This window comes from Colletotrichum paranaense, assembly GCF_030867605.1.
Source record: "Colletotrichum paranaense strain IMI 384185 chromosome Unknown Scaffold_9.1, whole genome shotgun sequence".
NCBI lineage: Eukaryota > Fungi > Ascomycota > Sordariomycetes > Glomerellales > Glomerellaceae > Colletotrichum > Colletotrichum paranaense.
In genome coordinates, this window is record NW_026848967.1 from 1138868 (window position 1) to 1153373 (window position 14506).

General features: G+C 54.9%; 7 protein-coding genes across 7 annotated transcripts; 4 read left to right on the forward strand and 3 right to left on the reverse strand.

Annotated features, from left to right (window-relative positions):
* Positions 1–158: 158 nt before the first annotated feature.
* On the reverse strand, positions 159–2467 carry CPAR01_11126 (uncharacterized protein; the record flags this gene model as incomplete). Its single annotated transcript, XM_060495385.1, has 4 exons — positions 159–1626; positions 1677–2041; positions 2095–2170; positions 2226–2467. The coding sequence occupies 4 exons, from the start codon at positions 2465–2467 to the stop codon at positions 159–161; spliced, it is 2151 nt and encodes a 716-aa protein (XP_060345733.1).
* Positions 2468–3669: 1202 nt separating this feature from the next.
* CPAR01_11127 (uncharacterized protein) lies at positions 3670–4336 on the forward strand (the record flags this gene model as incomplete). The annotated part of the gene is made up of 3 exons (XM_060495386.1): positions 3670–3798; positions 3855–4210; positions 4264–4336. The coding sequence occupies 3 exons, from the start codon at positions 3670–3672 to the stop codon at positions 4334–4336; spliced, it is 558 nt and encodes a 185-aa protein (XP_060345734.1).
* Positions 4337–4403: 67 nt separating this feature from the next.
* CPAR01_11128 (uncharacterized protein) lies at positions 4404–4934 on the reverse strand (the record flags this gene model as incomplete). Its single annotated transcript, XM_060495387.1, has 2 exons — positions 4404–4871; positions 4923–4934. The coding sequence occupies 2 exons, from the start codon at positions 4932–4934 to the stop codon at positions 4404–4406; spliced, it is 480 nt and encodes a 159-aa protein (XP_060345735.1).
* A 1192-nt stretch (positions 4935–6126) lies between these two features.
* On the reverse strand, positions 6127–7800 carry CPAR01_11129 (major facilitator superfamily transporter; the record flags this gene model as incomplete). Its single annotated transcript, XM_060495388.1, has 1 exon — positions 6127–7800. One exon carries the CDS (start codon positions 7798–7800, stop codon positions 6127–6129), a length of 1674 nt encoding a protein of 557 aa, XP_060345736.1.
* Positions 7801–8890: 1090 nt separating this feature from the next.
* On the forward strand, positions 8891–10127 carry CPAR01_11130 (SNARE-complex protein Syntaxin-18; the record flags this gene model as incomplete). The annotated part of the gene is made up of 3 exons (XM_060495389.1): positions 8891–9007; positions 9075–9802; positions 9887–10127. The coding sequence occupies 3 exons, from the start codon at positions 8891–8893 to the stop codon at positions 10125–10127; spliced, it is 1086 nt and encodes a 361-aa protein (XP_060345737.1).
* Positions 10128–11303: 1176 nt separating this feature from the next.
* On the forward strand, positions 11304–11987 carry CPAR01_11131 (uncharacterized protein; the record flags this gene model as incomplete). Its single annotated transcript, XM_060495390.1, has 1 exon — positions 11304–11987. A coding segment is annotated over one exon (684 nt), but the record flags the coding sequence as incomplete, so codon positions are not given.
* A 631-nt stretch (positions 11988–12618) lies between these two features.
* On the forward strand, positions 12619–14327 carry CPAR01_11132 (aminotransferase class I and II; the record flags this gene model as incomplete). Its single annotated transcript, XM_060495391.1, has 3 exons — positions 12619–12849; positions 12934–12993; positions 13257–14327. 3 exons carry the CDS (start codon positions 12619–12621, stop codon positions 14325–14327), a joined length of 1362 nt encoding a protein of 453 aa, XP_060345739.1.
* Between the last annotated feature and the right edge of the window lie 179 nt (positions 14328–14506).

The window sequence follows — 14506 nt, forward strand, 5'->3', positions numbered from 1 at the left end:
CAATGACTTCCTCGAATTTGCTACTTGTCAACTTTTCCCTCACACTTCCATTACTAAAATACCGAGGATATCCTTTCGTTTCGTAGCCTACAGTCAAACAAAAATCCTACTCCTCCTCCAACACACATCCCACTGAGCTCGTCGTCGCATGTGTCTTCTTACAGCACCAGCAAATCACCATTGCTCCCCTGCGCTGGTTGCACCACCTGCTGCGGAGCGTGCTGATTCACCACATACCCCGTCTCGTAACCCCCAGTCTCACCAAACACGTCTCCCTGGTCGATCCTCATGGCCGCCATCTGCTGCGGTCCGATACTGTTAAAGTACGCGTCCGCGTCGTTGACCGCCTGCGCCATTTCGCCGTTGGCCGCCGCCGGGTCGTTGGCGATGTGCTGGCTGTGCATGTTATAGTCCTGCGCCTGTCCGCCCATGCCGAGCATGCTCAAGCTCTTCTGGTTTTCGATGGACGTCGGGAGGAGGTGCTTCTGCAGCGCCGGCGAGTCCGTCAGCTTCTTGGGCCGCGCTGAGCGGAAGACGGTCTGCACCGGCTTCAGGTACACCGTAGCGAGCGTGCCGACGTTGAGGCACATCTCTTCAAGTGTGGCCGGGTCGAGGCGCTCGGATTCGGCCGTGATGGGCGGCTTCTCGCCCATGACGATCTGCTTGGCTGCGGCCATGTCTGTCGACAGGAGTCGCCAGTACATGTACGCTCTGTCGCGAAGATCCGGGTTATCCGTCTCTTCCGTCGCCCACTTGAGGACGCGAGGCACCAGCTCTTGACCCTTGGTTGGTCTCTGGATAAAGAGCTTGACGGTCGCCGTGAGCAGTGCCAGTTGCACTTCTACCGGCTCCTCGGCGAACGAGTACAAAAAGTCTTCCAGGAGTGCCTCGCTGTTCTCTATTCTGTCCGCGTACTGTCCAATGACCCAAACCATTGCAGCCTTTGCTTCCGGCTCGTCGAGAGAGTCGAGGTGCTCGCAGAGAGTGCCGATGATGGACTCGTACTGGTTCGGATACTTGCGGAAGATGTTTCTAATAACGACCGTGGCCTCCTGTACAATATACGTGATCTTGGTCGCAACCAGTTCGAGGAGCAGGTTGATACACTGCCGCGCTGCCGGCTCGATCTTGATAGCCAGTTTGCCTATCGCTCGCACTGCCTTGCGAACGAAGTGAACGTCGATTTCCGTCGCGTACTCTCTAAGTTCGGTGAGGACCTCATCGATGTTGTTTTCGTTGGCGAGCATGAAGATGAGCTCGAGCTTCGTGACCTTTACGTAGATGGGGTCGTTGTACTTGCAGAAGAAGACGCGAATGTCGTTGCGCAAGACTTCAGGTCGACGCTGCAAGATCAAGAGAGCGTTTCGTAGAGCGAGGTACTGTACTTCTGGGCCCTTGGCAAGGAGCGTCACCAGGGGAGGAGATAGCTTTTTGCACAGGATTGCGATCTGTCTCTGGTCCGAGATGTAGTTCATGAGATACAGAACGACACGGATGCAGGTGAGCACGACGGCTGAGTTTGAATGTGAAAGACGCGGCGATATGCGCTCGGCAAGAAGCAAGGCTTCTCCTGACTCTTGGGGCACATATGACATGAGTGCCTCAAGGATATATGTTTGACCCCATCTGCCATGATTGTCAGCAACGACCTTTGCAAAGCGATAGTTAGTACCCACTCTGAGCAGTCGGGAAGGATAGCAACCATCTTGGAGGCATTGCTGTAGTCGATTGTGAGCTTGATGGCGTCGCTTCGCTCCCAGATGTCCATCAACGATGCCAGCGCACTGGCCACCACGGTAGGGTTGTCGTCTCTGAGAAGCGTGTTAAGCCTGTCGATCAAATCTGACCCCTCGATCATGCGCCTGTCGTGGTCGTAGAGCTTTGCGACGCAGAAGGCGGCCGTCTTTCTCACGTATGGATCCGCATCCTTCAACATGTGCTTAACCAAAGGCACAGTCGCCTCGACGAATTCTCGGACGTGTATGTAAGACATCGTTCGCAGTGCCAATGCTCTGACTAGCGGGTTGTGATCTTCCATATCCTTGGGTGACGTTAATCAACTGACTTGTCAGGAAGTCAAGGGGCCGCGCTCACCTGTTCCAGCACAGGAATAGCCTGGACGGCAATTTCTGGTCGCATCCTTGCGTAGTTGACTAGGAACAAGAAGCACCTAGATGGTTTGTCAACACCTGAATGTCCCGTGGGGAGCTATCGGGAAGTAGTACATCTTCTTAATCTCGAGACTCTGGATATGCATGCAGCCGATGATGTCGGGGAACAGCGCGACCATATCATTGTTGCTCATGGTCATGTTGGCGACAATCTTCTTCAGCGCAATCTTCTTGCTCGCATAATTCTTGTCCTTCTTGCCGCCGCTGTTGAGTTCCAGCCGCAATTCTGCGACTTTACCCTTGGAGGTTATTAGTTTATTGACGTAAGTCGGCGGGGGCACGTAGGCCATAAACATGGCGGGCGACACATAGGAGGACAGCATCCAACGTAGGAAATGTGAGGTGAAGTGAAGACGATTACGCCGGCAACATATGATGAGAGGGGAAGCTGAAGCTCGAGGCCGCAAGGCACAGCAAGGCTGGTGGTGTTGGGGACGGCGGGGCAGACAGTACGTAGGAACAACTCCCAGATGACAAGCTCGGCTTGACTCAGACAGATATCGGAGGATTTTGGTACAGAATTCGCGAAGGATGTTGTCCAACGGCAAGACATGTATGCGCAACGAAATTAGGAGAGACAAGAATGATTTCTTACCCTGGCAAACAACTTGGAGTCTCCTCCACCCTGTGCGCTCGACATGATGGCGGCTTTCTCCTGGTATCAGACACAGCGGTCGGTGTGGTGGCGCGTAGTGCGATTCTCAGACAGGATCCCTCCGTACAGGTGTCCCGACAAGCTCTCTGCCGGTTCTCGATCGCGTCGTGGTGGGCGATAACACCCTAGGACCCCTCACGCCCAGCTGCGCGATGTATGTCGACTTTGGCTTCCCTGTACTAGGGCCAAGCCACTCGATCGGAACGGGGTCGCAAAAGTTGGCGGGAAGACGCAGTGCTTCCTTGACTTGTCTTGGATGGTGGGAGGGGTGCAGAGGCAGAAGGGATGTCACATGCGTCGTTGGTGCCGGGGGGGTTGCGGCCAATCGAAGAGGCCTCTGCTTGATCAACGTGTCGTTGAGCTGAAATGCCGGACAACCTTCTTTTTGTCTCTACACCAGCTGCTGTAGCCGATGTCTATCGTGGGCGATTTGGGAGGATTCGCTTTGCTCGGTGCGACGGTACGGGGTGCGGTCGGCTATCGCTTGTTTCTCGCGGGCAATCCGGGGATGCGATTTCCAGTTGTTTAAGGGGAAGTTCAACGTTGGATTCCCAAAGCTCCCGCCGTTCCGCAGTGGAGTGCGACAGGACCGAAACTGGGCCTTATCGATCAGCCGATAAAGAATAAGCGCAGCCGCTGTCAATGGAACCGCGTGGGGTGCGTGTCGGATTGTGTTTCCAGGGTTTAGCCGGCCCTTTTTGTGGAGAACTGCTTCCCAACGACAGCCCGTCATCACCCATCAGCGGGAACTGTTTGCCAGCTTTCGTCTCAACACCTGCATTGAATCCTTTAAGCTTCCGACCGCGCGCGTGACTAACGAAGCTCGACATACATACTCCGATCATGGCTTTGGTCAATGGCGATGTCCCGCGATGGGTGGCAGACCTACAGTCTCCCCCTGCTGCTAAGTCCAAGGTCCCCGGCATCTCCGATCCCCCAGGCTACCCGTCGCAGACCTCGTCTGGCTCCAAGGTAAGCTCACAGCGGCCCGCCTCAAGCAATCATCGGAAGCTAAGTTGTGTTTGTAGAAGCAGAAGGACCAGAAGGCTATCCAGCCGCGCAAGCAACAGACACCCGAGGAGATGGATACTCTGAAAGTCAAGAAGGCGTGGGAGGTGGCGCTCGCCCCCGTCAAGAACCTGCCAATGACGGCAATCATGATGTACATGTCCGGCAACTCGCTCCAGATCTTCAGCATCATGATGGTCTTCATGGCTTTCAAAAATCCTCTGATGGGTCTCACCGCGGTGAACCAGGCATTCGAGAGGTTCGAGTCAGAAACAAACAAGGCCAAGATGCTGCAGGTCAAGCTGGCATACGTCGCTATGCAATTCGTGGCCCTAGCGCTGGCGGTTTGGAAGGTCAACTCGATGGGACTGCTGCCGTATGTATCCATTCACGGGTTTGGTCACAATGGCATTGCTAACGCGGGAGTAGGACAACGAGGTCAGATTGGTTGGCTTGGGAAGCTCGAAGAGAGGCTTTGGAGTCCTCGGTCCCCGCTTTATAGACGATAAAATGATATCCAGTACCACATTACCGCAAACCAATTCTCTGTCCCTATCCTCGTTTATGCATCATTGTACACTGCCATACCAGACCATGCTACTGCTAGTCGCGGGCTCATATACCCAGACGCTGTCGTTTTCTCCACCGGTCGGTATTTCATCAGAGTTTCGAGCAGGCATTTCGACTTCGCCTATTGCATTGTAAGGCTGATCAGCCACATCGTCATAGTACCAACGCTGCAATGGGTCATGTACAGATGAATCGAACGTCATGTTGAAAGAATCCAGCCTAGCCTGCTGAGCTTCCTTTCCCCTAGGCCATGGACGATCTACAGCAACCATATTCGTTCGGTTCTTTCTCTTTTTGAACGAAAGACAATTCGATTGATGTGGATCATCTACGATGCTCGTTTCTGGCCTAGAGACGCCATGCCTCTTGGCCTGGTGATGAGCTGGGTTGGGATATTCTTGGGCCATCTGGGTCTGCTGCTTCATCGATGCCGATCCTCCTTTGGAGGTGGGCTTATTCGACTTGGTCTAGACAAAAGTCAGCTTCTGACCGAGGCACTACTGAATGGACTAACTCACTTGCTGGTGCATTGTAGCCACGGGAATCGTTTGTTGATCTTGGTATGGAATAGAGTGATCTGCGGTCTTGATTCTCTTCTCAGGACCGTCAACGGCGCCTATGGTCCTTATACCACATCGGGCAGCGGCGCATGCTCATACAGGAAGTACGGACTCTGATGTCAAGTCGCTAACCTATTCGCCTCCTAGTGTTGGCCAGCGACACAAACAACTTTGTCAGTCAGCATGAGCTGGTAGTTCCGCTCGTAGAGTCTACATCTCTCTTGGAGCTTGTGATCGTATCCAAGCGCCCTGGCCGAACAGAGAGATCTCTGTATAATCTACGTGGTACGCAACTCACGGCAATTCTCTCATCCCACGGCAGTACGTGTACTCGGTACTCCATACGATACTCTCTACGATGTTATGGCCAGGAATTACCTCAAAAGAGGGGTTTCCGAGACCACGCCTACAAAGAAGTCGAGGCTATGGAACGAAAGGGATGCTGTAAGCATAAACTCTGAGCTCGGAGTTTGCTCCTATCTCAACCCGAAGCTGGGTCCGATGGTCTTGCTTCCACAACAGCCACGACATGCCAGACCGTTAGCGATGCCGGATGCGGTCCGGCAACGCAGCTATTCCAACGTTCAAGACCTAGCAGCCCATCGAAGTCTAGAGTCAAGCGAAACAGCGAGCCACTTAGCGGCTCTTAAAGCTTCTGAGACATGGCTAACAGCCTCCAAGGGATGGATGACATAGTAGCAGCGTATGCGTGTTTCTCTACCTTATTGGGCGAGCGCATGCACAAGACAGTGAGACAAAACAAACTTACGCTTACCTGAGCTAGGTCGACTCTATTTTGCTGTTATGTCTTGACCGCGTTTGCCTGACCCTGACGAGGGTGGTTCGCAAAGAAAACACAAGTCTGGTCCAAGCTTGTGAGCCTCTATCGATAGCAGATGATCCCCCAGGTTCAACTTTGAGTTATTCCTGGATATCACGTTTTTCAAAACATCTAGAGTGTCGATCATTCTCTGACATGGCTGGATCATGTGGCACCGGAAGTCGGTGATAATTATAGAAAACCACAATTCCAGGAGAGACGAACTTGAACCCGCTCCTGGACCTGAAACTAGAACTGAGATGTTTTGATATCATTACCCAACGCCCAAAAAGCCAGTCTCTTTTACAATGGCCGAAAGGCTGTATCCAACTCCAAACCAAATCATGACGCCTCTTCCCTCATCCGCCTCGCATTCCTCCACACGGGACCCTTCTTCGCTATCAAAAACATCATCGGGCTCAAGACAGCACACAAGGCAGCCAGGAACGTAAACGACCACCCCCTCCCCATCCCACGAATCATGTACTCAATCACCGCCGTTCCAACAGCGCCCATGGCGCACCGTACCAGGTTATTCGCTGCCGTCGCCGTCGCCGGCGCGTCCGGGAAAAGGTCCACAATGAGCGTATTCATGACGCTAAACGACCCCGTAATCGTGAGCCCGATCACGCCCTGTAGCACCAAAGGTGCCGCGACGCCGCCGACCTCGTAATGCAGCACCCACCCGTAAGCCGTCAGCGCCGCGAGCCCGACGGCGACGGCCGGATAAACGGGCTGCAGGCGGGCCCTTTCGATGGGGAATTTCAGGAGGTCGTCGCCCCGGCGGCGGTCGATTGCGAAGCCGATTTGGGAGGCGATTCGGCGGTAGTTCCAGTCGAGGACGTAGCCCTGGCCGAGGCTGGCGACGACGCACCCCGCGCCGTAGGGGAGGTAGCAGAGGCCGAGCTCGAGGTCGTTGAAGTGGTAGATTTCGCGGAAGAGGGTGCCGAGGGTGGCGGCTACGCAGATGAAGGCTACGTAGAGGAGGCTGTTGTAAGCAAGGACGAGCGCCATTTCTTTTTCGAATATGATTTTGACGGAGCGGATTGGGTTTGGGAAGCGGAGTTTGCGGTGAGGGTGTGCTGGTATGGATTCGGTTTGAGAAAGAGCACCGGTGTCCTGGTGTCTACAGTTACGGCGGCGGATGAGGTCGATTAGAGGCCGGTTCCACGACTGAGCCGGGATAGAGCCGTTGCCCACGACACCACGACAGGTCTCTGGGACGAAGAGGGCGTACGGGACAAGCCAGAGGCTGATGAGCACGACGCAAAACCAAAAGATGGACGCCCAGCCAAAGTACTGCGTCAAGACGCCTCCCAGGACGGGACCGATGGTGGGGCCGACGTTGATGCCCGCCCCGACGATGCCCATATACTTGCCCCGCTCCGAGCTGACCGAGATATCAGCCACCATGGCGAACCCCAGCGCAATAGCACCGCTGCTCCCGCCGCTCTGCAGCATGCGGAGGACGAGGAGGGCGGCGTAGTCGCGCTGCAGGGCGAGGCCGACGCAGGCGACGAGGTAAATGCTGAAAGCGACGAGAAAGGCCGGGCGGCGGCCGGCCATGTCGCCGAAGTCGCCAAAGAGCGTCGGGGAGATGGCCTGGAGGATCATGTAGGAGGTGACTGTAAGGTTGACGAGGGCGACGGAGACGTGGAGGTCGTCTGCGATGGGGGCCAGGACCGGGTAGTAGATGTTTGCGGACATGGGCGGGACGAAGCAGGCGACGGACGCCATGAAGGCTACCCAGCGCTTTGTGGAGGGGGGGAAGACGCTGTAGGCTGGGCCGCTGGGCTGGCGGGTGAGGTTTTCGGGGTCGATGTTTTGGTCGTGGGCCGGGTTGGGGTCTTCGGTCGAGGAGACTTCATTATGTGATTTCTCGTTGGCGAGTTCTGGGTCGCTTGGTATTGAGGCCTGGATGATGGATGGACTTGGGGGTGTTTGTGATGTTTCTAGGTCTGCTTGATTCCTTTCCAAGTCCACTTGGCCCATGTTGTTCGACTCATCGTGTCCCATAGTTGTCAAGAGAGCATCTCCGTACGAAGCAAAGATACAGAGAGATGATAACCTGGGAGAAGAGCAGAGATTGAAGCTAGACGTTACTATCTTCAGACAATTGCTTGATAGTGTCCTGCAACGTTTCTCAGAGATATGGCCAAGACTATTTTGAAGTAATACAAAACCGACAACATGAGCAACGAAACACTACAAGAATGGATGATCTTGCGTGCCTACGTAGATTTTGCAGGTAGCCCATATCCGTAAGCGGGACCATCTTGCCGCCCTGCCGCATACCTACCCTGCTTTACAACAATGATGTTATTTCCGCTACCAGATCGGCCTCCACCACTCGGCCTCTGACCGACCGCGATTAACATGCAGCTTTCATGATTCGCCCGGACCGGGCCAGACCTCCACAAAAGCCTGCCCATTTTGGGCAGCTGGAGTCGTTCAGCATTGACTGAAGCGGCTTCTGTGATGCCTCTATCGGTGCGGTATCGGGCGAGATGATCGCAGCTAGAAAAGATCCATTGGTGGGTGTTCCTCGATAAATGACACTGGGAGTTTCATTATTGCGCCTTGAGTCTGAGTCGCTTGACTGTAGCATAGAGCAAAACGACACCGATATCGGACATCTTCACTCGAAGCATTGAGCCCTTTTCTACATTTTCCGTTCTTGAATGTGGTCCTCTTTCTCAAACGGGATGTAAAAGTGGTTGATGGACTTCTCAATTGGCGTTGACTGAGCTTCGAGCTCGCCATTGTGGAGGTGTTGGCTCGTGCGCCCTGCCGACGCCGTTGCCGACCTGCCGATGCAGCCCCGAACTCTGACTGTCAACTTGCTTGGCTAATCCTTACAGTCACAAGCCACACTAGCCCCAAATCCGAGGGGATAAGTGTGGCTAGTGAGACCTGAGCACCGAAGACACGTCATTGGAGAACAGCTTTCCAGATCTCCAGCTGGCAGCGTGGATGTGACCACAGGGTTGAACGCCGTGATATCTCGGATTCCGGTGCACTATGCTCCTCAACACCACGTAATTTCTTCCGGATTGAAACATTCCTCTCTTCCAGCCGTACGGCAAAGTGCGATACGACCCCGAAAATGGACATTACACCAGTATTCAACGACCTTCTGCGGAAGCGCAATGCGCCCATCGTCACCGAAAAGAAGCTCAGTCTCGAAGCGATTGACGGCTTCCTCAAGGAGGCTTACAGAATAGTCAGTCTCTACCAACCTTCCCTCTATATGTTTGAGAACTGTATGTCTCTGACACTTTGACACCCAGAACTCCCACATCACAAACCTCCACAACGAACTCAAAGATGTCCGACAAGCCTATCTCTCAACAGCGCAACCGCGCAAAACACACATCCACGCTGCCGCTGCTCAACAACAACGGCACCTAACGGACCGCGACCGCGAAGAAGTTGACGCAAACGCAAAACAGATGCTCCGCGAGCTCAACGCGAGCATCACAGCCCTCAACGAAGCGGAGCTCCTCCGCCGCGAGACCGAAACGGCCGTCATCCGCAAAAAGTACGCCAGCAGGCTCGGTGCCCTCGGCGCCTGGGCCGCCGCCAGCGACAATGACAACAACAGCAGCAAGGGCAAGACGGCGGAGCACGCGGCGGCCGAGGCACGCGCCAGGACGATTGAGCAGCACCGCGACGAGGTGATTCAGAGTCTGCGGTTGGGACTGCAGCGGTGCGGGAGGACGCAGCAGGATATGATGGAGGTGAGGCTCACGAGGGAGATGGAGAAGAATAGGAGTGTTTTGGCGAAGGCGGGCGGCGGCGGGGCGATGCCTGAGCTGGGCGGGTTTTATGAGTCCATGGCGAAGACTGCTGCGACCAGCAAGGGGGCGACGGGCAAGGCTGCTTTGCCGCCCGGGGATGAGGGTGCGTCATCGTCGTATGACCCGCGAGAGGGTCTCACGGATGAGCAGATTCAGATGTTTGAGAAAGGAAATCAGGATATGCTGCAGCATTACAACAGCACGCTGGACAAAGTCAGGTATGTTTTAACATGGCCGGCATTGTACACCATAAATCGTCCATGACTTTCTTTGGCAGACACAGCTAACGATGGGTTTCATAGGACGGCGGAGAAGTCGCTACTCGAGATCGCAGAACTGCAGACGTTACTGGTGGGCAACTTGGCGACGCAATCAGCGCATATCGAGCAGCTCGTGGCGGACTCGGAAAACATTACGGCGGATGTGGGCGGCGGTAACAAGCAGCTGAAGAAGGCGACGCAGCGACCGAGCGCGGCGAGGTATACCTTTTTCGCGTCGGCGGGGTTGTGCACGTTTTTGATTCTTTGGGACTTGATTATCTAGTTGTGAGGCTGTGCCCATTGGGCTGAATAGAAGCTTGGCTGGGAATTTGCCCAGTTTGGCGATACAATACCATCATAACCATTGTCTTAGCCGTACTACGCACCACATATCGTGGTCTGCGAAATTGCACCTTTGGTTTTCAGTCTCGTGGATTTGTGCACTTTTGACCTATTGAGGTAGCATTCCAAGTATTCCATGGCTCGAATCACAGGCTGATGTTTCTATGGTGGGAGGTTGGGCTGACAGACATGTGAAAGTTTAGAGAGCAGCGTCACATGCTGGGTCGTTAAAAAGCCTGGGCCAAGTGCAGGTGACCTTTTAGTTGCAAGCCATGTAAATCCAGCGACCAGAGCATAGTAGTACCGGTGCCTTGGTCCATGGGCGCTAGGATCATTTGATGATTTGGTCTGCCTTGCGCGCTTGCCCACTCAAGCAAGCTACATGTTCACTTTATCACAGTGAAGAAGCGTTGTTGCGGTGTGCTCTCCGGGGCGGCTTGTACGGAGCTGGGATGCCGGGGGAGCTTCGGCGAGTGTCTGGGCAAGCAGGCAAGCTTCTGATTGGCGCTGCTAACGACATTGAACATGCGAAACGGTTCTCGGTACCTGCGGTGTTTTGGAAGGGGGGAAGCGTTGCAATACCGAGGAGTGGTCTCATCTTTGCGGTTGTACTTGGAGTTGCCGAGCTCTAAATTTGTGCTGTCCATAAAACCCTCGTAGTGTAGGTAGGTATTGATTCCAAGGCAAGTTGTGAGTCTCCAAATAGGTGGTGTAAGATAAAGGAAGATGAATGTGCGTCTGTCAAGCTGCGGTCCAATACAGACAAGATGGGATGATCTCGTTACTTTAGTCTGAAGTGGCACGGCAATGCACTCCATCCGATATCAACGGTTCAGAAGGAATCCAAGAAGATAAACCGGGATGAACTTCAATCGATACGGAGTACACTACCAGACTAAGCAAACGTCGAGTCGTGATGACTATCTGGCAGCAAATGGGAGAGTTTGGAGAGTCATGGGGTTGAGCCCGAGACCTCGGCCCGCCCTCCACGGGTGACCTCACAAGCGCAATTGGGAAAGGCTGGGGCAAATGGGGAAGCAGCGGGGAGCCGACAGCTAGAGGATAAAGAGAAGGCGCGCTCCTTCCCCCCGCCGATGCACAAGACACTGAAAGGAAGGTACTGCCACTGCTGCTGCTGCCAAACCTGGAAAACAACGAAACGAAATCCCCGACCATTGCCCGACACTTCGCCGATTTCTTCACTTTCGGTATCTCTCTGCATCACCGTAAACTTGAACTTGCTACGATACAACCTGGCCTCATCATCCCGGGTGACCAGCAAAAAGACAGAATCAATCTATTTTCGCAGACAAATCCGCCTATCCGCACCCGATTCGAGCAAGGCGTTACGAAATACCTTCCTCGACCTGACTATCCTGCCCGCACCTGGTGGATCCCATTTGATACAACTTTGCCCCAAAACCCAACCTTGGACGTGTCACAGTGGTACTTTTTCTCCGTCACCAGGTTCCATTCAAACTCGATTGCTTGCTGTTTCTCGAGTTTCTTCTGCCACCTATTCAAGCCTCAGACAGCCAGAATTTCCGAACCACAAAAAATACGCCCTCCGATCGTCCGAGCCAAAACATCACTATCTCAGCCCTTTCATCCAGGATTCCACTACTCCGTACCTAACCCAACCCCCCGTATCCAAGCCGTTGCTCTGCCGTACAGTGTACCCTGCGCCCTGCATCTGTACATACCTACCTACCTAGTGTCTGTATTCTGCAGCCCGCCCGTCCGCTGCAACCGCATCAACCTTCTTGTACGTTTCTGCAACTCCCGGAGCGCCGCGCTGTGAGGACGAGACACTCGGCCAGACCCAAGCGTTGCCGTACGGAGTACAGTACCTTAGTTAACACGTCCAGGTCTTTCTGGGATAGCTTAGCTCCCGCACCAACCAAAGCCCCCGTCTTTCATCCCCCAGGTAAGCAGTTGCAGCCCGTTTGTCCCTCACCTCAGCAACATGTCATCTTGCGGCTTGCCCTGTTCCTTGACGTCCTAGACGTTTCCCGCCTTAGCTGGAAGTCCCCCCGGCTACGGAGGCGCATGTCCGCTTCCCCCCTTCCCCTTCCCCGTCCAACCTCGAGGCGTCGGGTGACACGGTGACCCCTCCGGGAGCCCGGGCAGAAGGGGCACCTCTCACCCCAAGGTCCCATGGTCCATGGAAGGTCCCAAAACACCCCGACCACACCGGTGACCCAGCTCCCATTCTCACTGCCCACCTGGGTCAGGTACGGAGTACTTGGGTCACCTTAGAGACTCAGACGCCTGGACAAACGGTTGGCGCCTGTAATCGCAAAGCTTCCCATTCGCCCGTCTAAATCGTACCACTATTTGATGCCATAATAATAACCACCCCCAGACAGACCCTTTCCTCCCCCCCCGCCTCTGACTCGTTCCCCCTTCTCACGAAAGCTCCGACGCTGAAAATGCCCGGTGATTCCTCCTCTTCTTCATCAGCTTCGGCCTCTTCCTCTTCTTCCTCTTCTCCCCAGAACAACTCTACTCTTTCGAGAATACGCAACATCGCATCACACATCATGGCGCCTGTTTCAACCACGAACTTCCCCGCCAGCACGGTGCCGCAAGCTCCTGAGGATCCCCTCTTTGGCTTGATGGCCGCCTACAGGGCAGACCAGAGCAAGGACAAGGTCGATTTGGTGGGGTGAACCCTTGATTCATCAAGCAGCAGCAGCAGCTAGCTGTCTTGATGGTGTTCTGAGCTCTTTTGCTAACCATCCCAGGGAATTGGAGCTTACCGCGATGACAATGCGAAGCCTTGGGTTCTCCCCGTAGTCAAGAAGGTGCGTCATCATTCCCTTCTTTTGATTTCCCCCCTTCACCTTGTTGTGTGAATGCCCTCCGGAGACAGACCCTGCTTGCGGCCCCTCCGGCTCCAGCAAGGCAAAGCCCGGCTGCGTCACGCATCGGCGGCACACCAGCTGATGTGCAGCATCGTCCTATTTTTGATGAGCTTTCCCCTCATCGCATCCCACTTCCTCCACTTTTGGCCTGCCCCTTACAAGTTACCCACCCCCGCTAACCCCGCCATGATGCAACTTTACAGGCCGACGAGATCCTCCGCAACGATCCCGAACTCAACCACGAATATGCTCCCATCGCCGGTATTCCCCAGTTCACCGGCAAGGCCAACGAGCTAATGCTCGGCGCCGACTCGCCCGCCATCCGCGAGAAGCGCACCTCCTCCGTCCAGACGATTTCCGGCACCGGTGCCGTCCATCTCGGCGCACTCTTCCTTGCAAAGTTCTACAAGGGCAACCGCACAGTCTACATCTCCAACCCGACATGGGCCAACCACAACCAGATCTTTGGCAATGTCGGTCTGCCCATCGCCCAATACCCCTACTTCTCCAAGGAGACAAAGGGCCTCGACTTTGAGGGCCTCAAGTCTACCCTGTCCTCCGCTCCCGAGCGTTCCATCATCCTTCTCCACGCCTGCGCTCACAACCCCACCGGCGTTGACCCGACGCAAGAGCAGTGGAAGGAGATTGCTGCTCTGATGCGCCAGAAGAACCACTTCCCCTTCTTCGACTGCGCCTACCAGGGCTTCGCCTCCGGCAACCTCGCCCAGGATGCCTGGGCTGTGCGCTACTTCATCGAGCAGGGCTTCGAGCTCCTCATCGCCCAGAGTTTCGCAAAGAACTTTGGACTCTACGGCGAGCGCGCCGGATGCTTCCACTTCGTCACCGCCCCGGCCTCCGAAGCCGCCGAGACCACACAACGCATCGCTTCCCAGCTCGCCATCCTCCAGCGTTCCGAGATCTCAAACCCTCCATTGTACGGCGCCCGCGTCGCAGCCACCGTGCTCAACGACCCCGCGCTCTTCGCTGAGTGGGAGGACAACCTGCGCACCATGTCCGGCCGCATCATCGAGATGCGCAAGGTCCTGCGCGCCAAGCTCGAGGAGCTCGGTACCCCCGGCACCTGGAACCACATCACCGACCAGATCGGCATGTTCAGCTTCACCGGCCTGTCAGAGACGCAGGTACTGAAGCTGCGCGAGGACGCCCACGTGTACATGACCAAGAACGGCCGCATCAGCATGGCTGGTCTCAACACGAGGAATGTCGAGTACTTTGCCAAGGCGGTTGACAAGGTTGTTCGTGAGACGAAATGAGATTGCGATTTCTTATGACGTTTTGTATGAATGTAAATGGGTATACACGGGGACCGGATATGTCCCCACGCAATGGTGTGGCCAAACCGCTGGCAGGAAGTGGAAAGAGGGAAAGAAAAAAATCCTTAGATTTCCTAGCACTGGAGTAATGACCATCACCTCTTGTTCATGATGCATAT